Raw genomic sequence first — 20,775 nt, forward strand, 5'->3', positions numbered from 1 at the left:
CACCTGCCCTGCTCTCACCCGGCCCCGGCAGACACCTGAGGCGTTTTCTGTATATATATATATATAGGAAAGAATCGGGGAAAATATCTTCTACAGCATCCTCGATGTTTTTCCTACTTGTACAGGACAAAAACTTCCTCATGTGTTACAGGAAAGGTCAGACAGTTCCCATTAATGATACAGAGGGAGGCCCCTCCAGCGGTGTGAGAGCAGACAGGCGAGTGGGCTTAGTTCACTCACGAGGTGTAATTAAACCCGAAAGCCTCCTGAAGCCTTGCAATAGAAAAGGTCTGAGTTTATTTTTTATTTAAAAGAATAATGATTATTTTATATTAAAAAATATTGTTAACAAAACCAATTATGTTAAATAGATCACTCTTGTGCCGAGAATTGGGTATAAACAATCTACAATATTTTTTCCCCATGTGAAAGTCCTTACAGGAATGACAGGGCTGCAGTTAAGAACATATCAGCACTACTGGGGCTTGTTTGAGTTCGAATGCTCTGGTGACAGGAATAAAAGGGACAAATACAGGGACCTTCTCCACTCGCAGCCATGCTCATGGTTGTCCTGAGGGGCAGTGGGTGGTGCAGGACCAGTTGCTGCTGGTCTCATACTCAGCAGTTACTGAAATAGCAGATGGATCAAGAGTTGCTGCACCTGCAAAGTCATGCAAAAAATAAGAAGCCTCTCCTAAAGAGCTACAGCTGATGTTACTTTCCTAGGCGGGGCTTAACACCAAGAGGCAACGTAAAACAGGCAGAGACAATTCCTGCCGGCTGAGGTGGCTGCAGACCCCATAGGGCCACGTGTGACCCGACTGCTCCGACCAGAGGAAGGCTCTGAGGTGACGCGTCCCTGCAGCCCTCACTGCCGGAGAGCAGGTACGAGTGGAGGGGCAGGGAGTGGCTGCTTTCAGAGAACCAAATGCTGAAGGTGTCCGGGTTTCCTGTGGGTGGCCTACACTGAGTGGGTGCTCCAAAGCAGCACCCGCTCCCCAGCAGGGTTCTTGTTTTGCAGTCAAGTCTGAAAGGAGAAATGATCAGGCCCCTCCGGGTGCTGTGCTGCTCCTTTGCTGGCGGGAACTGAGCCCTGGGAGTGTGTGCTGCGCTGTGGAGGGGGTGTCACAGAAGGAGTTTGGCACTTTTCGAGCAGATGTTGTGGCCTTAAAACTGGCAGCTGGGGCTGCTCACAGGGTGGTGGTGTCCATTCCCAGGCTGTTCACAGCTCCTGTGAGCTGTACCAGAGCCTGTGACACTGATAACAGTGATCTGGCTTCTCTGGACATCAGTGTCTTCAGAGAATGGATGGATGGATGTCTGCTCATTTATTTAAAGATCTTTGAATGAGCACAGCTGAATGTTCCTGCTTTTGTAATGGCTCTGCAGCTCTGGCTTAATTAATGTCTGGAGTTCATGGAGGCGTTCCCAGGACTGTGAGAAATCATCTGGTCCTTCCCCACAGCCACCGACGGGTGGGACGCTGGGGTAGCCTGGGTGCACCATCAGCTCGATGGTCACTGTGCCGCTCTGCGCTGCCTCGGCCCTGAGCTGCAGCACGGCGCTGTCGATGGCGCTGCGGATGCTGCTGACAGACATGTTCCTGCCCATGGTGCTCAGGCCTATGTAAATGTCTGGCCACCTGCAGCCAGAGGAGGGAACACTGCTGTTAATGCTAAAGAGGCAGGTAGAGAATTGTGTTACATCCAGTGGATTAGGAATCAAAATTTACCTAAAACTTAAAATAGAAAATTGGGAGGAGTTTTAAAAAACTTTTAACTATAAACAAAAGTAAAACCAGAACTTTTCCTGACTGAAAGCAGGATCCTACTTCAAGCAGCAGTTCTGCAGGGACAGGAAGGCCCAGCACAGCCCCAGCACTGTGTGACAGCACAAGGGGTGTTGGGCACTTGTGAGCTTACAGGTGCATTTTATTGTCCCAAAAGGAAAAAGCAGTGCTAAACTGAGAAATGCCACACTATCAAAATAAATTAAGCCTGAATAATAACCCTCAGCTAAGCAGAAACAAAAGTGACTGAAATAAAATGGCAACCACCCAGCTAAAGAAGCCTTCTGCCAGAATATATGAAAGAGCTCCATAATAATAACTGGACAAAATGCTATTCCTAAAGGACACCATATACACGCCGTTTCTTAGCTTCACACAATTCTTTGTTCAAGTCTGGCTGCAAGTGTCAGTTTTAAGTGTGACCTGGACGAGTCCAGGAGAGCTGAGCCACTGCATGTGAGGGCAGAATGAAAATATTTTCAGAAGAAATCAAGGCTGGACTCTTTAACTGAATGATCACAGAAGAGCCCAGCTCAGCTCTTATTGAGAAGGGAGAAATACCAGCCTGCTGCTGGTGTTCAGAACCACTGATACAAACAAAAAAAATCCCAGAAGATAATGTTTCCAGTGGACTGAGGAAGTAATGGCGCCTGCCCCAAAGAACAGGTGACTGCAAGGGTCTCTAGTGAAAGGCCTTTAACCCATAAAACACTGTCTAAGCTTTTAAGTGAAGGATTTTACTGGGGGAAGGGCTGAGTTTTCAGGGTTTGGCCCTTGAGATGCAGGACACTGACAAGGCTGTTTGCTTACAGCTGTGGTACCACCAGCTCTCAGAGCTTATTGCTTCCCCTTTACAAATACCTGCTTCTAATTAGTCTCATTCCTGCTGCTTAAAACCCTTTACTAGGACAGGAAGATGAACATTTAGTTCTTGAAAGCTTTCCTTAGATAATACTTTTAAAATTCCAGCATTGATGCAGCATTTCTCCTGGCATTCCAGATGCCAGGCTGATGCAGCTTTACTAGAAAGGCTGAAAAGCATACCCTGAAAAGAACATTCCTTTTCAAATGGAAAGTGACTCATCTCTATTCAAACAAAACTTCCTAAGCCATTGTGCCCCTGGCACTTTCGTGCTCCTCCTGAACCTTTCTCTAAATCGAAAGAGAAAAGAGAAAGATGGTGTTCCATTTTTGAAAGATACTATCAGACACTGATACAATCTTAATGTTTTACTACAAAAAAGGATGAGTAATACCTGTCTTACCTTATTCCATGCTTTGTAAACACATCCACTGTGTTAAAAGAATCTTCTTCTACTCCCAGGTAAAAGTCCATCAGGGATGGTGGAATCCAGTCACAGTTATGAAGGCCTGGCTCTATGGGGACACGTGTGTACTTAATCCCATATTCCTCTAACACCTCTGCAAATACATGCCTGACCTCTGCAAGTAAAACCAGAGACTGCAGTCAGGAGTTGGATAACCAGCTTCTCGTGTCCCCTGCAAGCTGTTAGCACAGAGGCTTCTTTCCTTTCTGTGTTTAAGAAAATAAAATTTCATTTGGTTTATCTTCTGCTGAAACCCATCTGCATGGGAGTTACCTTCTATACTGGAACATTTCTCCCTGAACTTCTGCTGTAGCTGCCTTGTCATCCTTCCTTCCAGCAGCCTTTAGTCCAGCCCCTTTCTAAGTGAGTGACTCTGGTGTTAGAGTGCACCACAGGTGACTGCACTGTCAGGAACAAATTCCTCCTCAAGTCCTTGTACAGCCAGAGCAAATGTTATCTGGAGGCAGTTAGTACTGGAGTGGGAAAACTTGGATTCTTTTCTCACTCCATTTTCCATCTGTGTACCACAATGACTTTATTTGCAAAACAAGGACAAAAGATCCTTGCTCATCTCTAAAGCTGAGACCTGCAGGAGGGGACTGGGGTGAGAACACAATGGACAGGATGGAGTTCTTGTAGCATCTGAAAGAGTCACCAGCTATTGCAAGCTCCATCATTCCAGTTTAAACTGGCCAGCCTGCTGCTGGCTTTGGTCTGCCTCCTTCAGTGTGGGTGAGAACATGGAATTAGGATGCTGAGGAGAATTATTAGTCCTTGGAGGAAGAGGTGTAACCTTGGCCATTTGTGTCCTTAATGCCCTGGTGCTGCTATGGGAAGGCCCAGGGCTCCAAGCAGAGTTTGGGTCTGGGCAGGACTGTGGGGTCAGGTGGGAACATTCAAACTGCAGCTGCCAGCAGTGTCTTGTGGTGGGGCTTATTGCCCATACAGGAGCTGTGGCAGGGAGAGTCCCCTCTGAGCTGAGTCTCTTACCTGCTTGGTGCTGGGAAGGAGATTTCCTTCTTACCTGGGAGAACATGGACGTGCTGGTGCCCATCCATGTGAGGAGGTAGGTGACCTGTCAGCTCACGGAACAGCTCCACCTGGGCCTTTAGCTCCTGCTTCACCTGTGCAGCAGAAAAGGGTCAGAGCAAGACCTGGCAGAGGCTGAGAGCAGGGGAGTGATGGGGCTGCTGGGACCTCACTGGGCAGGAGTCAGGACCTAGCTCGGGGGAGCAGCAGGTGCTGTGGTTGTACAGGGGTGTGCAGCACTGCTGGGCTACCCAGGGCCTCCCTTGGGCACGGGGCTCTTTGTGGTTCTGCTGATGGGGATGGTCTACCTACACAGGATATTTGAACACCCATTTCTGTTTAAAATGGATGCAGTTTTGATCACCTGAACATGTTCAACCTTGCTCATGGGGCAAAACCAGTCATCTCCCTAGAGAACCAAAACTTCTCATAAGCTGATCAAAAGCCTGGTACCTGCTTAGGACTTTTCTGTCATTTGCTCTTTACTGATCTCTTGGTTCTTTGTAAATACCTGTTCTAATGCCCCCTCTACCTCCTCAGATAGTTAACAGTGTATACAGGCACTGAATCAGGGAGGAATGGGTTCTCAGAGGCTGCAGAGCCTTTGGCAGAATGAGGCCCAGGACCTAAAAGCCAGCTCAGGCTGCACAGGCAGAGTTCATCTCTAAGCCTACTCACAGCTGAGATCTGGGAAAGGTTCTCAGCTGTTATGTGCTGGGATAAATGCAGGCTGATTTGCATCAGAAAGGCAAGTTGTACAGCTGCATGTGGCCTTCTCCTACCTCTGACATATTCAGGAGACCTTTTGATAGAGCTGTTCTGAATCCCATTTTTCCATGGAAGAATCCATCTTGGTTGAGCAGAGAAGAGTTTGTCTTGAACACCTCACATACAGGAGAGCCCTCAGAGAGGTTGGCATGCAGGCCTATTGGGATGTTATATCTGTAAGAGAGTGAAATGTCAGCCAAGCTTTGCACCTCCCTCACTGTGGTCAAAGAGGGGGAGATTAAATAGTAAGAACCACACTGATCTTGGAGGTGTTGCAGTACTCACTGGAGTACATCTTTGTATCTCTGCCAGAAAGGATTACAGAGCGACCCCAACCAGAGCAGGACATCTGCAGGTAACATCCCTGAGCACTCTACCCAGGGCCAGCCTGTGAGTGCCCCCATCCTGGCTCACAGCATGAGGTATCTTGGGCTAAATGCTGTAACTGCACTCCAGGAACTGCAGTCACTGATAACCAACTGAAAAATCCAGATCTTGCAGCTTTTTATAAAGTGCTCCCTTAGCCCTTGCTAGGTATCCCCTTGAGTTGTTCACCCTGTTAAAGATGGTACATTCATGAGACATTTGAGTTTTACTTGAAGTCTCCTAAAGCTGCCCTTAAGTAGAATCCAGTAATTTATATATAAACAGTGCCAAGGAAGCTGTTATGGCAACAGCACAGGCTACAGGTGGAAATACAAGGAGCTGCAGCTGGAATTGCCTGCAGTGGCCAGGCTTCTGTCTACTGCAACAACCACTCAGTGAGTGGCAAGGATGAGCTGTACAGAGCAGCATCTCCCTAGCACAGCCAAAGAAGGATTAGTGCAAGGAGGCCCTCAGTGAAGTGTAGAGCCTTGCTAAGGAGTCCCAGGGGTATAATTGATTACCCAGTTGCACATTTTCAGTTGCTGTAACATTCGTAAAAAAAAAAAAAAAAGAACTACGGAGCTGGTGTGGCTGCAGAGCTCCCCTCAGGGCTTAGAGAGTGCTGGTGTTTCCTTCTTGGTCTGTGCTGTGGATTTCCCTACAATGAGAACAGGACTTGTGCATGCTTGGATTTGTGCTGGTCTCATTAGCATTTCTGGAAATCCTCAGAATCAGTAGCCAGAATGATGCTTTGAAACTTTTTCCAAGACAACCCGTGGCCTCTGGCTGACCCAGTGAGTGGATGACAGAACTGCAATGTTCCATTTGTGCTGCCCAGTCTGAGTCATGGTGCAGAGTGAATTTCAAGGCAAGTCTGTGATGTTTTAAATCCTTGGAACTTCTGCATGGAGCTATTAAAAGTGGGTGTGGTGTGTCCCTGGTACAACCCTTCTACCACGGGAAAACAAAAACAATCTCCATTGAGGCAAAGGGTGCAAACCAAGATCTTCCCCTTGCCTGAGATCTGAAGCTGATTGATGAAGCACCAGCTCACTGGAGACAGGACTGTGGATGGGACTGGACCGAGTCAGAGTCATTTAGCTCATTTTGTCCCTTAAAGACTGGAAATCATTTTTCCTGGCTCTTCCCATGTCTTGTGATCCAGGTAGATGGTGCAGTCAGTTGCTAGATACTACTTCCTAAAGACATAAATGCTAGGAGTCAAATTGTATGCACAGCTCTGTGGAACAAAATTAGTCCTTTGTGTGATTAAGGAGCTTGAATGTTTGTTTAATGGAGCAGAACAGCTTGTGGAGAAAAAGGTCCTCTCTAGCTTCTCTGATCTGGTGGTTTCTGTGCAGCAGGGCCCAATTGTTTCACTGATGATAAATGTTCATCATAGCAGGGGCCTGGGCACGTGTGCACAGCAACTCCTGGCTAATACAAGAAGTGTCACTGGGGGTGACAGGCTGCAGGGCAGCACAGGAGGCAGCTACAGTGCAGAAGGGCTGCTGTGGCAGGAGGGCTTCCCCTCCATCCTGCACAACCCCAAAGGCAGAGGGGAAGCCTGTGGTTTTGTTTTGGTTTTCTTTTAGAAGTCCACCCCAGATTCTTGTCTCTGGGAAGTTCTTACTGCCTCAGCTGGAGTATTATTGGTACCACAGCCCACTGCTGTTTGCAAGAAAAAAAGGATTCCTGTGTTACCATGAATCAGCAGATGGACTTTTTCTGTTGAGTACTCTCTTTCTCATGTGTTGTGGGAGGGCAAGAAATGAACAGCTGAGCCTCTCAGTGTTGTCTCCCAGGAGCATCAAATGAACTGCCTCCATTGTGAAATGCCTCAAATGCTGTGAGAGAGGCTATTTCCAGGAGAAGGCGAGTCCCTCTGACAGGTGTGGGACACCAAGGAGCCAAGGGCTGCACTGAGAAACTTGAGAGCAGCCCCTGGCCAGAGCCGAACCCAGCCCCAGAGCTGCGGAATGTGCAGAATGTGGAAGTGCAGAGAGAGCTGGCCTTGTCCTCGGGTAAGAGGAGACCCTGACTGTAACATTAGAGAGTGTTTCAGAGCTTTGCCTAACACCAGCTGAATATCTTAATAGTTTTCTCGTGGAGTCAGTCCTGGTTTGACAGACTGAGCATGCTGAGGTGTCTGGAGAGGAACTGCTTGTGTTTAATGGCTCTGGGATAGAGGCACTGAAAGCAAAACTCAAAAAGCTGCACATGAGAAACTTGTTCAGAAATACTCATCTGTGTGAGGTGCACAGAAGAAGGCGTGCTGGGAAGGCTGTAAGGATATAGGGAGAAGGGCAGATCAGTAGGCACAGCAGAGTTCTACTGCAAGCTCACAGGGAGAAAAGTCAAGGTGCAGGAATATCCTGAGAGGGCCCACTTTTCAGAACACATATGATTGTTTCTGCTACAGAAATACACTTTGCAGTTGCCCACATCTTTCAAAAGACTGTAAAATAGCTGCTAATTTGTTGGCTGAAATACTGAAGCAGAGACCAGCAGCTCAAGCAGCTTACACAGCATGTGATGCTGCCCTGGGACCAGAGCTCAGCTGTTGTGGGTTTGGCCTCATACTGCTCTGCCCAAGCCATTTCCAGATGGCACAGGGTGAGCCCTGCTGGTCACTGCTGGTCATTAACTGCTAATTGCTCACACAAGATGCAAAATAAAAAAGGATTGGTATTGGGCTTCAGGCAACAGGTTAGTTTCTGCACACAGCTACCATTGCCAAAACAAAATTATGTGAAGAATCTACTTGGTGTTCCTAAATCCTTTTTGGTGAGTCTTTTAAATTGCAATGACCCTTCCAGTCTACTTGGAGAGGCTCCCCTGTGTTTGCAAGTCTGTCCCAGTGCCCCAGGGAATGCAGAGATGAAGCAGGACCTAGCACAGGGGTTGACTTCACTCCTGATAAAGTCCCAGGACATTGGCTACAGGTAAGTGCTCCTACAGCAAGAGCAATATTAGACTGAGCTGCTTGGGAACTTGTGGAGAAGAGGTTCAGGCCACTGAGGTCAATGCCCTAGTGAGCTGTTTGCACTGAAAGTTGGCTGTTACCTCTGTGGCTGTCTTCTCAGCATTCCCTGTAGAGGTGGGGGTTAAAAAGGAGAGGCTTGTGCAGGAGGAACTATCCTTACAGCAGGTGCTAGAAGGAATTCGCCCTGGAAAGATTTCTGAGTCAGCAGGCCTAGTCCAGTTATCAAAGAAAGAGGAAATACAATCAGTTAAACTGCTTAAACTGCTTCCTTTTCAAGTAGTTGCTTGTTTGCCACATGAGTGCTCTGAATAAATGTCTCTGCTGAGGCAACGTGCAGCTGCAATCCCTGTGCACTGACCTGGAGATGGGAACTGCGCTGAGTCACTCTGTGGTTGGTGGTGAGTGACAGTGTCCTGGGTCCTGCCTGCCCATGCCACAGGACAGTTGCAATGGCTGTGAGAATTATGAGATTTGCCAAGCACTGTTCCAGCTGCCTTGCTGAAGGCTGGATGCTCTGGCATAAGCATGGCACTTTACTCTTTCCCTTAATGGGCAAACAGATCCCACCTTCCACAACCTATTTGTATCACTCAGGAAACTGCTGATCATCAGGTTTCAGCCCAAGTGTGACCCAAGTCAGAGCCTCATGTAAATATCTGTATCTGAACATCCCACTCCAGTGAACACCCAAGTGTCTGAAGCCAGATAAAGCAAGGCTTTGAGTAAAAATGTGCACTTCTTAGTTTCCTCATGTTGGCATTTGTGCTCCTCACACACACTTTCACCATTCAGTGATATCTGTCTTTCATCAAATAGCATATTTTTTTGCTCTATTACTGCTAAAAACTTTTTGTTCTGCCAGAAAGACTCTAAAGCCTTTGCAGTGTGAGAGCTGATGCTGTTAACATAGCTCAGGGACCTGAGTTTCTGTTGTAATTATATCTTTGTATCAAGTGCCGCTCCTGTGACTGTAGCCTTGCATCAGTAAAATGGGCTGTTGCCAGTGAAGTCAATATGATCTGGGATTCTAGTGTAAGGCTTCAGATTGGGTCCCACCCCTATCCAGACAGTTCAGCAGAGGAACTGTCTGTTGTGTGATTAACAGTCACATACAAGGGTTGATGAGAAAGCATGAGGGATTTCTAGATGAGTCAGATGTTAACTGGGAGGGTCAGAATTAAGTCACAATTTACACACACATTCTGCAATTAGTGTTGATGGGAAAGGAAGTGAAAACATAGAGTGATTAAATGTGGCTTTGTTAGATTCTTCTGTTACATGTACCCAGATGTTCTGGGGGCTTTAGCTGATGTTCAGTACTAAATTTTAAAAAACACCCAGGAAGACTGAGGTTCAGCTGTGTTCTAAAATATGTCAATCTTCATAAGCTATTTGGACACAAATGAAAACAGGTCCTAAGGCTCAGTGACACCTGAACTGTTTGATGTAAAGGGGAGGGGGACATGGCAGCAAACTGTTAGGTGTCTCTATTTCTATCTCCATACTTCTAAGGAAAAATTAAGGCATCTCTTCATTTCAGGTTACAAAACAACCCTTCCAGTTTCTGGGAAAGGCTCTGGAATAATCACCAGGAAGTCTGGCTGACTTCAAGGCAGGGCCTGTTAAGTAGAAAATTGAGATTATATTATATGGATAAGCAGGAAATCACAGTCAGTCAAGGCCCCATAAAGAGGAAAGTTTTGAGTTACTGAAAAAACCCTCAACCCACAATAGCAGTCTGTTCTCCCACCTGCTGCTCTGGTTATGTTCTGCTCTGGCAGATGGTATCAATAGGTTTGTCATTTGGTGATGAATCAGGCCTCTGCTGAAACTCCCCTGTTGCCAGAAATGAGTGTGCCCCTTCTTTCAGTCCAGTTGTGACAGTGGAAAGCCCAAGGTGCTGAGCCTTAATGTAAAGGAAGGTGTATTTTTTACTGCTTAGTTCTGCTGTTCTGCAGTTGGCTTGTGTTAGAGCTGATACAAAGATCTGCTGCCTATCATCACATGTCTACCAAGGCTTTTAATCAAGACTTGGGGCAACAGATGGTATACCCAGAAACCACAGAATTATTGTGAAAATGAAAGGAAGAAAGCAATTTCAGAGGAACTGTGTTCCTTTCTGAAGGATACAAAGCCCTAACATTGTAGGGCAGCATGAGGTGCCTTAGGAAGGAAAAATTGTCTACTTATTAATTAGCTCTGCCTGTGTCCAATTAGCTTAAAACCAGGTGAGGAGTGAGAGCTTAAGATTTGCAGTTACAAGCAATCGTTCAATAGTTTATCAAGAAGTCATAAAAGCAGTCCATCACTCTGACAATCCTGGCACCATGCGTGTGAAAGACCAAATTCCACAGCACTGGAATGTGCCCCAGGAAAGGACAAGCTACTTGCTTTAAGCCTCTTCTCTCAGCTGGGGATAGATCCACTCCTCCTGCTTATGCCACTGGTCAAGGCTGAACAGGGCAAGACAAACATGAGGAGAAAAACAACAGGCAGACTTTCATCCCATAAAATAAAAAGCCTCAATATTTATGGTGGGATGGGAGACGTCACCAAGAAGGGGAAAGATGGAATAATATTGGCAAACAGTCAAGCAAGTGATACTTTCCCACTTCTGCACTGCAGGATGAGGAGGACTCAGTGACATTTCTAGCAAGTCTGACCTATTTGTCATCTGTGTAGAAAGAGTTTGCATCAGCCTTTGTAACATGAACAAACATCTCAGGGGTGACACAGGGGTTTGTTTACACACACAGGTGCCAATTAACAGCAGCTGAAGCTGGGCTTCCATTACAGTGAGGAAACCTCTTCTCCACACCTACTAATGCTCCTGCCATGGCTGGGTAGGGCTGAATACACCTGCAGTTATACAAATGAGGAACTGTAGAACCTGTACTGTTGATCTTCAGAGCTGGCAGATGTTGCCAAAGTGACCCTGCTTATATGTTCAGAAACAGATTTAAATCTATTTCACTCACATTGCCAATTCAAAATTACATTTCCCCTATGCCCATTCCCCACCTCCCTACCCCCGCCAAAATCAAATAATCTAATTGTAGCAGCAGGCTGCAGCCTCTGTGGTCCCCTGCCCTCTAACCTGGCTTTTCACGCCCATATCAGCTGCCAGCACCAGTGTCATGACCTGGATTCAAAGATGCTTTTTAAACCCCTGATTACATGGCCTACTTCCTGGCAATGGAAATGAGGCCAGGTGGATTCTATTTTAAAAGCCTGCTAAAGACCATGGCTAAAATAGCTGACAATATTACCAGACCACTGGGGCTTAAAGGGTTTCACAGTGCCTCTGTGTCTGAGAGATGTGCTGGTTTTATCTCTGTGGTTTATGTTTCATTTGCTAATAGGATTTTAGGAACCTTACTGGTGTCATGCCTCTCCCCTTCTCATTCCCTGGCAGTTCCTCCCTCGATGTTTGTGGGGAATCTCTAACCTTTTTACAGACCAGATTGCCACTAACATGGCAATCCTCCACCGCCCTGCTCCAAAGAAGCTACAAGCAATTTCCAAGTACCCCTAAAATCACAGCAAATTGAGGATGGATGCTCAGTGAGAACAAGGTCAGCAGGACTCCCACAAAACTCTTCCCCACAGCAGCTGCATTTGAAGCATAAGGTCTCAGTTTATTTAATAGCAATACAGCTCCTTTAATTTTCTGCTTTCCTAAATTGTTTCTCAACCCTGATGTTCTCTCTTTCAGGACATATTTCTGCTTCCAAGCATCTGCCCACACCAGAGCTGAAGGATTAGCTGGGTTTTACCTCCTAAACACAAATAATGCTTCCTATTAAAGGATTTGCTGGACTAGACTATGAGACTGACACATAGTATTTGATCCACTGCAGAGCTAACTGTGCCAGCAGCCTCTGAAGTTGGTGAAGAAGTGAAGGTGGTAGGTACAAGGTATTGTCCCTTTCTTTATGTATGCATTTTTACAGATATGTTTATCAAGCCTAGAATTAATAGAAATACTGATGTGCTTTTTTAAAAAGGCTTACAGGGTGGGGAAAAAGTCAGGTTTTCCAGTGCCAAGTTTTATAAATAAGCCTTTGCAGAATCACACCTTTGCCTAATTCTGCAATGAGCCTGGCTGACCTTGTGTTCAACCTGGGCGAAATGGATCGATTAAATGAACTTTAAAGAATTGTGTTTTTATGCTCATATACTTTTAGGGGTAGCAGACTGGTCTGAGTATACAATTTGCACTTTCCTTCTGACTATGAATTTTTAGAAGTGTGGAAGGAGAAAGTCTGACAAACCCAAATTCTACTAGTCAAATAGTGGAAATTGCTTCCTATCCTGGGGGGCGGGGGGAAAGGTGTAGTGGCCAATACTAGAGAAAGACTATTACTGGTATTAGTTAGCAGATCACTAATTTTACTATGAAGAGTCATAGTAAATGCGTCTGAATACAGTTTTCTCATACCAGCCTGAGCTATGATACAGTCTTTATTCTGGGGCTACAAAATACTAAATTTCCCAGGCTTGGTTTTCTCTGGAGGATGTCCACAAAGGAGGTAAAGAGAGTAGCTTACCTCCTTGCCAGCTTGGCTGCATCTGCTGCAGCACTTCCGTTGACTAGAAGGGACACATTAGATACTGCACCAGCCAGGAAACAGTCCACGATGCCTTGGTTTCTCCGAGGGCAATAGCCGAAGTCATCTCCAGTTACTATTAGCTTTACCTGAAGCATCCTTAGATGTCATCCCTGGCGAAAAAAAAAGTAAAAGGAGGTTAAATCGGAACACTCGGCAGCCGGTAGATCACAGGCAAACAGGAAAAGACAGGCTTACCGCGGGCAAACCCAATCGTGACTCAGCCCCTGACTAACTCCTCCTGCTCCAGCCCAGCCCGCCGCTGTCTCGCAGCTCGCACAGCGGTAGGATTTGCGTGTGGCCGCCGGGCTCACACCATCCTTGCCAGCTCCTCCCGGAGAGCACCAGCCGTGCCCTCCCCTGGGGGGGCAAACCTTGCGTACGCTTTGTACCTCTGACGATGAGGAGCGAAAGCTCAGGGACTCGGTGGAATGATTTAATCGATCCAGGGTGCGTCAGAGGGTCAAATTCCATTCCCGGGCACACCCTCGTCCGCGGTGCCCGGTGAAATGGCACGGGTGCGATCACCTGAGGCAGCCCTGCCGCCGTGACGTCTTTGCGGCCACCTATCCCCGGCTCCATCGGGCGCGGCCAGAAGGGGTGCAGGCCGTGTCCCCGGGGAGAACCGGGACGGAGCGGCCTCCGGCGGCCCGGCCCTGCCTTCCCGCTGCGGCCAGCCCCCCTCCCGCGCCCGGGGCGGCGCGTACCTCCGCTTCGGCCCGATCCGGCTCCCAGGGCCGCCGCCAGGTGTGGGCGGCCGCCGCTGCCCCTGAGGGGACGCTGTCCCCGGCGGCGGAGCTGTGCCCGCGCCGCCCGGCCGCGCATCCCCCTGCCGCGCCCCGAGCGGCCCCGGCGGAGCTGCCGCGCGAGGCGAGCGCGGCCGGCACCGGCAGCCCCACCGGCAGCCCCACCGGCGGCCCCTGGCGGCGGCGGCCCGCAGCGCCGCACGGCCCGGCACGGCACGGCACGGCCCGGCACGGCCCGCCCCGCCGAACCGGGCGGTCTCTGCCCCGCATTCCCGGGGTGAGACCCGCCTGGGCTGAGCGTGGGACAAGCAATTTAGTTCGTGCTCTGTGCTGGCTTCTGTGCAAAACTGATGATCCCAACGATGCCACGGATATATAATCCTGCAATCAGTGGCCGTCACAGTAGCCACTTGCTTGGTTTCCCCCACCTTGGTTTGCTGGCAGTGTACACTCAGTCTGACTCCAGAGTCGCAGGGCAGCACACCCTGGCCAGGAGGTCCCATGGCTCTTGGTGTTGGGCTAGAGAAGGGCAGGGAGAACAGATGAGAGTTTCACAAAGGGCAGCTTTTACATGCTGTCATTCAGTGCTGGATGTCAGCCAGTTCTCCATCAGGCTGCATGTAAAATCTTATTTGTCCCGGCACTGAACTGCTTTTTCTTACTGCAGAAAAGCTGTTCTGGATCTACCAGAATGAAAGCGAAAGTGCCAAGTACTCAGCTTGAAATGGAAAGTGGAAGATACTGTTAGCCTGCATTTTTCACCTGTGGAAGAGGATGAAGTTCTATCAAAGCAGAACAACCCCTTTCTTGGTCTGTAGTGTTATCCCGAAACATTCACCTACTTATGATGTTGCAGGAGAAACAACTAACTCATGTTTGAGGTAGGGAGAATGGCAGCTCAGAAAGTGCTGTGGTAACATATCCATGGATCCAGGGTAGCTGTCTTGATGTTTGCTCTAACTTGTTCCAGGAAGCAGGGATCACACTGGGACTGGGACTCTTCCATGGATGATGGTGATTTCCACCTCTGAACCTGTGCCAGCATGGAGGTAAGTGCAGAAACAGCTGACAAGCCAAGCACTGGCTTCTTGGAAGAGCAGCTGGCGTGAAATGGGTTGGAAAAGGTTTTAAGGGCCGTTTCTGTGGGAATGGACTGACAATCCTGCTGCTTAATTTGTGTAAAAAGAAACCAAAGCCTCCAGGTGTCTCATTTTTCAGCAGAGTTCAATTCCTAAAATACAGCCAGCGTGCCCATGCCCCAAAGTCAAGAACATGACTTGTAGGCACAGCCAGAGACTGACTGTCTTCAGCAAAGCAAGGACCATCAGTTTGGAGACAGAAGCACCCTTCAGCAGAGGAAATTGCAGTCTTTTCACACCTGAACTTCGAAACATCTGTGTGGGGGAATGAACATCTGTGGGAGTAGTGGTTTTCCAGGTCTGTCTCCTTACAAGGAATTTGGAATCACTGAGTTGAGGTAGGTTGCAGCCCTGTTGATCTTTAGGCTCTCATCAATTGCAGTCCATGTGGCAAACTGCTACAAAACTTTGTTTCCATTAGCCTGAGGGCAATTTGAGGGGCAGATGATAAGTTTTGGATGACAATTTGTAAGTTTATTTTGATACTTTGAAGGAGAAAAATAAAATCAGAATGAGTGGTAGCAATATTGTTCATGGTAGAATTTGGTTCCTAGGCTGTGCTCTCCCTATAGGCCCCGAAATGGGCAGCACTGGGAGCATGGGAAACTTCTGCTGCATCAAGAGGGGACACCTGTTGTCGCTTTCTTTCTGTTTCTTGTTCTTCCCTGCTCATGTAAATGAGCAATGGCTACTGGAAATGATGGTGAGAGCTGGAAGACAGCCTTCTGCCTCTTCAGTGACATTTTCTCTTAGAAAACAAATATATGAAATGAAATTCAAAATCCATCATGCTAAAATGCTGTAGACAACTTGCTAAATCTTCATTCAGGCAATTCCTGTGAGCTCTTCTGTCATTTGATAGTTGTATGGCTCTGTTACAGAAAACTTTTTGATGTTCTGTAGAGATTTCTAGTGCCCTTGGCATTTCAGAGGAGATATTTGTGTACCCGCTACTTGCTTCCCCTTCTGGGAGATGAACATCACAGCCTGCCCACATTCCCCAAGAGGCTTCACTTACTGATGAGTGCTGTTACTGTAACAGCTGAAGTCAGCACAATTCTGAAGTAATGTCATGAATCATAAAATAAGCACCTCTTCTCTTTGCCGATGCAAACTCTGGGGTTTTCTGCCTCTTTCTAGAACTGCCAGTGCTCCCTGACTCTGCACAGGTGAGAGGCACAACATAAGAATCTTAGACAAAGCTTGGCCTTTCAGCCTTCTTAACCTTAGTATGCATTTAATGCTATTAACAGTAACATCCTTCTTAAATATTTAATGCACTTCCTGGAAGCTTTTCTTTTCTGGTTTCATACCTGTTTATCCAGCCATCCTTTCTGCCACTGCACCAAGCAAACCTTGGCCTGTGCCACATCCCTTTAGCAGCAGTGTTCCCTCTGCAGCCTGCACTACAGCTGGCTGCCAGGATCCCCCTTGCAGCTGATCCTCACAGAGCCCAGAGGTGAAAGGCCCTTACAAATTCAACCTGGAGCTGAAAGGCAAAGCAGACTTCCTCTGGACAGTCTTTCCTCTGCAGTGAAGACAAGCACATTGGCCAGGATTTCTGGTGGAGCTGCATTAGCCAGGACTAAGGAGAAGCTGCATCTTCCAGCTTAACTAAAACAAAACACAGCCCTACCTCCGTTTAGCTACAAATGCCAGAAGAAGCCTTCACCATCCTCAAGTGCTTCACTGCTTTTGAGCTTAAATTTCTTTTCCCTGAACTTTGAGTTAATCAGTAGAAATGTTGATGTTTTCTGTATTTCACAAAAGTGTTTTCCAACAATTACTGCTTCCAAAAAGGTGTTTGTTTACATGTTGACATAAAAAATGTGTTTTCTTTTTCTTGTTCCCTTGGCTGCAGTTAGTTAGTTCATGTGGGATTACAATGGTAGCACAGTAGGATTTTGTTTGTCTTTTCCTTGAATGAAATTTTGTTGAAAGTGTAAACTTTCAACAAGTGTAAAAGGCATTGAAATTAGACAAAAATAAAATCAATTTTTTAAATGAAAAGACGGAAACATTTTCTTCTCTGTTCCAGCCTCAGAGGTTTTGTAAATCTTTGACGTTCAGTGGCTTCTGTAGAAATGCTTAATCTACAGTTTTTCATCCATGGAACAGCTTCCTCCATCTTCACTAGAAAGGGTTGAAACCCCCAAACTCTGGGGCATTTCACTCTGCTAAGAGCGAAAGTCTTCCCTGGTTACCATGCGACACAGCCAGGCAGTACCTGTCACCTTCCTTCACCCATGTCTGAAATACCTGAATTTATACCAGCACAAAATAATGCCTGGCAAGGTGTGTGGTCCTAGCAAGGTGGCTGAAAGGCAAAATCTGCCATTGTGACCTTCTTATTAACTTGACACTCAGCATTAAATTATGGAGGACTGATAAAAACACCAAACTCAAATCCCTCTTGATGCATCTAGCAAGCCTCTGGTCCTTGGTGACACTGTAGCTCATGGATGGTGAGTTTTAATCCACTCTCCCTTTTTTCAGAGGGTTATTTTCTCTCTGCTGCATTTCCTTCCATGTCTAATGTGTGGTTAAAAAAAATATTTGAATATGAACTAAACTACAGCATCTGTGACTTCTAACTGGGGTTGAGATGATGTTAAGGCTGCATATTCCTTTTCCAGATACCTCTTTGCCTGATGTTGAGGTTTCTTAAAATATACAAAGAGATCTGGTCAAAAAAGAGTTGAGATGGGGAATATTTCTCCTAGGCAATTAAATGTTGGGTCCAAAATAGGTACAGTTTAACTGTGCACATTAATAACTAAACCTAGACTATCTGATTCCATGAACTGTTTGATTGCATCAGGAATTCAGTTTGACATCTCTGAAAGTTATCATAAAAGATGCATAGGTGTTCTGTGGAATTTTCAGAATTACATTAATATTTACCTACCACTGAAACAGATGTCCAGAGGTTTTTCCAATGCCATTGTTGCAGCGTGAGGCGTGCTGGGTGGCTGCGGCGGGGGCGCGGCTGTGCCCTGCGAGTGCTGCAATCCCAGTTATCGGCAGCTCCGGCATGGACACACAGCGATGGCACGGCTCTTGGGGTGGGACACGATGGATTTATTCCTGGGCAGTTTTTATACAGCAGCTCAGGAGTAGGGATGTAGGAAAGTGAACTGATGAGGATATGGTAAGGGAGGGGTATAAGGTGGGGTAAATAGCTTGCAAGTCTATCAGGGAAAATGGGGGGGGGAATAATACAAAAGCATCTTAAACATAGGCAAATATAAAACCTATATCATTTTTCTATAATCTGTTGGTTTGGGTAAGCATACACCCTCTGAAATTTTCTTGTGCCACAGATTTTTCATTCCTGCATGTTAAAAGCATTTGGCACTGCTCAGTCATTTTCTCAGGGAGGGCCAGGTTAAACCTACAGCTGCACCTAAGTGGAAATGGTAGGAGTTTCCAAAATGCTTGAAAATCAATTATGCATAAGGATGGGGCGGGGGGGGGGGGGGGGGTGTTTGAGTAGATGAAGGCTACAGATGTGGTTACATTTTACATCCTCCCCTTTTACAGCACTGTTGAATTACTTTGTTTCTGTACATTTACAAGAATCATAGATTCCTACCAAAAAAAAAAAAAAGAAAAAAGCTGATGTTCCCATTACCAAGGTGAAGCCATATAATTCCTGACGCAATTTTACCGGGAGTTTACAACAATCTACCAGAAACAATAGAGGGCCCTGTGGCAATGAGATGGTTGTTAATTGCCGTGGGTGTTAGGCATTGATGGGCTCTTTGTTGGCAACCGTTCTAACCCAATTATGTGTCTAAAGTGGGACTGAAAAGCATTGTAGGGAGCACCATGTAAACGGCACTAAATGCACTGAGACTGAGCGACCTCCCATAAAGACAGACAGGTGCCAGCTAAAGCCCCATATGATTGATTTTCCACGGCTAAAATGGCAACCACAGACATCTGGTTTTGCCCCAGTTATAAAAACAGAAGCAAAACTGGGGTGGAGAGTTTTGTTTCCCACAGAAAAGGGACAGCATTCGTGTCCAGGGGCCTGCACCCCACCCAGGCGCCTGTGACCCCGAGTGGGCTGCCCCTCCCAAAATTCCAAACGGCTCAGGATGGCTCCCAGACCCAACCTGCCACCACCCAAGAGCAGGGCTGCCCTGGCAGTGCCAAGCATCTCCTGCAAACTGACATCAGGAAACTGACTGTTGTTCTCTTAGAACAGTAAGGCTGCTTGGAATGATGTAAAAATATGGCATTTGACTATCAGTGGGGGAGCTTTTGCTTCTCTGTGAGTAAAGCTTTATACCTCCAGCACTAGGAATTGAGTTTTAAGTCCTGAGGAAAGCACACTCTGTGTGTGCATACGCATATATGTGACCTGTGTTTAGGACTTGGGCTTGTTCTAATGCTGGCCTGGCATTTAAGTCAGAGATTTTTCTCAAATGTAGGTATAGTTATGGAAAACAGGCCAAAGCCAGCACAAAAAACTAACCATTTGATTGAGTGGTATCACATGGGCAGGAAAAAACCTTGCAGCTTTAACACTTGTGGAAGAGAGAGTCAGCTGAGCATCTCATGATGTTTGCACTACCCAGCAACACTAATGTGCTTTCTAAATCATCTTGTAATATCAAGTGCAGTGTTTTAGTTTTTTGCTGTTGCAAGGACAAAATGCCATTATTACAATGATGTAAGTCACGAGGTGGGAGCCCTTCTACCTGTTTCCTTGCCACTAAGATCAAAATCTTTGCTTTTTTGAATTCCTTTGAATTACTCAGTTTTGCGTGGGACTCCCGCAAGGCTGTGATGTGGTACACGGGTCAAACCACTGAGCAGTTTCAGAGGTAAAAGAACTGTGTAGGAGTTCAAGTGTCCTTTGTCAATGGCCACCTCTTATTGAGGATTTTTGGGGGGGTATTTCTTCAGTTTGCAAACTATGCAATAAAGGACAGTATGTATGTTAATTTATGCAGATTTTTTTCTGCAGAATAGAGCTTAATAATTTCTTAGTTATAAGAATTTTGCAAAAGATTGAAGCACAGAAGGTGAATTCTGCGATGCAAAAGCAAAGATGTTATGTTATTGCTACAGCTTAATGTTACAGCAACCATTGCTAGTTCTTATTTGTGTAGTGTTTATGCCCTATAATTAGAAACTATATTATGCCCTATAATTACAAGCTCTAATATAATCCAGAAATTACTGGAGCTGCAATGCATTATCATCCAAGTCACTTCACAAACATGAATTCCCTTTGTTTTCCAACACTGTGTTACTTTTCTCTGTAAATCCCCCAAACGGCTAGATATTTACTCCATTCTAAGAGGCAGAACTGCAGGGAGGAGCAGACCTAAATGTGCCGCCTGCCAGCTCTGAGCTGGAAGTGGCCTGAATGGAACAGCGGGGGCTGATTGACCTGACAGTGCAACTGCGGCTCCCCGAGGCTGGAGCTAAACACTGCCCGTACCTGGCTGTGACTCGGAGCCGGTCTGGCTCTGACACTGCTCTCGCTGGGAGGACATTTGTCCTTGCCTGCTCTGGTAATAACTGAACGGTCCTACCCACAGCGCCTTTTCCGTCAAGGCCCTTTAACAACCCCTCAGCCTGACCTGGCTGTAATTTTTCATACAGCCCAGACCACGTTAGACGAGTGAAAGACAGTGGCAGTGACAGACCTGGCCTCTCCTCCTACGTTCTCAGCAAGGGCAAACTGCAGAGTAGTGCCAGCGCTGCCCCGGGGGTGACACCGCTCCGGGGGTGACACCGCTCCGGAGGTGACACCGCTCGGGGCCCGGGGCCGCAGGCTCAGCACAGCCCCGTGAGGGAGCGGCGCCCGCGTTATCCTTCGCGTCCTCATGGGGGGGGCCGCCACGCCGCGCTCTCTGATTGGCTACCTCCCTCCTCGCCGGTTCGCTGTAGCCCAATGAGAGCGCGCGGCGGGGCGGACGGCGGGCGGGGATTGGCTGAGCGCGGCGGTGGGCAGGGCGGTCGCTGGGCCCGCGCGGGGGAGCGGAAGCGCCGCT

The 20,775-nt window shown here is 47.2% G+C and overlaps 1 protein-coding gene across 3 annotated transcripts; it reads right to left on the reverse strand.

The window, feature by feature from the left end:
* Nucleotides 1-274: 274 nt before the first annotated feature.
* On the reverse strand, nucleotides 275-13,778 carry YDJC (YdjC chitooligosaccharide deacetylase homolog). 3 transcript variants are annotated; one of them, XM_012578085.5, is made up of 6 exons: nucleotides 13,584-13,778; nucleotides 12,817-12,989; nucleotides 4,929-5,088; nucleotides 4,142-4,241; nucleotides 3,055-3,232; nucleotides 275-1,642 (listed from the first exon to the last, which is right to left on the reverse strand). In XM_012578085.5, exons 2-6 carry the CDS (start codon nucleotides 12,972-12,974, stop codon nucleotides 1,333-1,335), a joined length of 906 nt encoding a protein of 301 aa, XP_012433539.5. In that variant the 5' UTR covers nucleotides 12,975-12,989; nucleotides 13,584-13,778; the 3' UTR covers nucleotides 275-1,332. The 3 variants fall into 3 exon arrangements, with proteins under 3 accessions (XP_012433539.5, XP_072792353.1, XP_030141605.4); XM_072936252.1 differs by lacking the exon at nucleotides 13,584-13,778 and adding an exon at nucleotides 13,269-13,528; XM_030285745.4 differs by lacking the exon at nucleotides 13,584-13,778 and adding an exon at nucleotides 13,075-13,261.
* Between the last annotated feature and the right edge of the window lie 6,997 nt (nucleotides 13,779-20,775).

This window comes from Taeniopygia guttata, chromosome 15, assembly GCF_048771995.1.
Source record: "Taeniopygia guttata chromosome 15, bTaeGut7.mat, whole genome shotgun sequence".
NCBI lineage: Eukaryota > Metazoa > Chordata > Aves > Passeriformes > Estrildidae > Taeniopygia > Taeniopygia guttata.

Bases quoted from the DNA above. Each gene is read 5' to 3' on its own strand.
- YDJC (XM_012578085.5), bottom strand. From the start codon at position 12,974: ATGCTTCAGGTAAAGCTAATAGTAACTGGAGATGACTTCGGCTATTGC. The intron at 5,089-12,816 runs GTAAGCTACTCT...ACTCTCTTACAG, and splicing joins GCAGCCAAGCTGGCAAGGAG to ATATAACATCCCAATAGGCC. The intron at 1,643-3,054 runs GTAAGACAGGTA...CTCTGGCTGCAG, and splicing joins TTTACAAAGCATGGAATAAG to GTGGCCAGACATTTACATAG.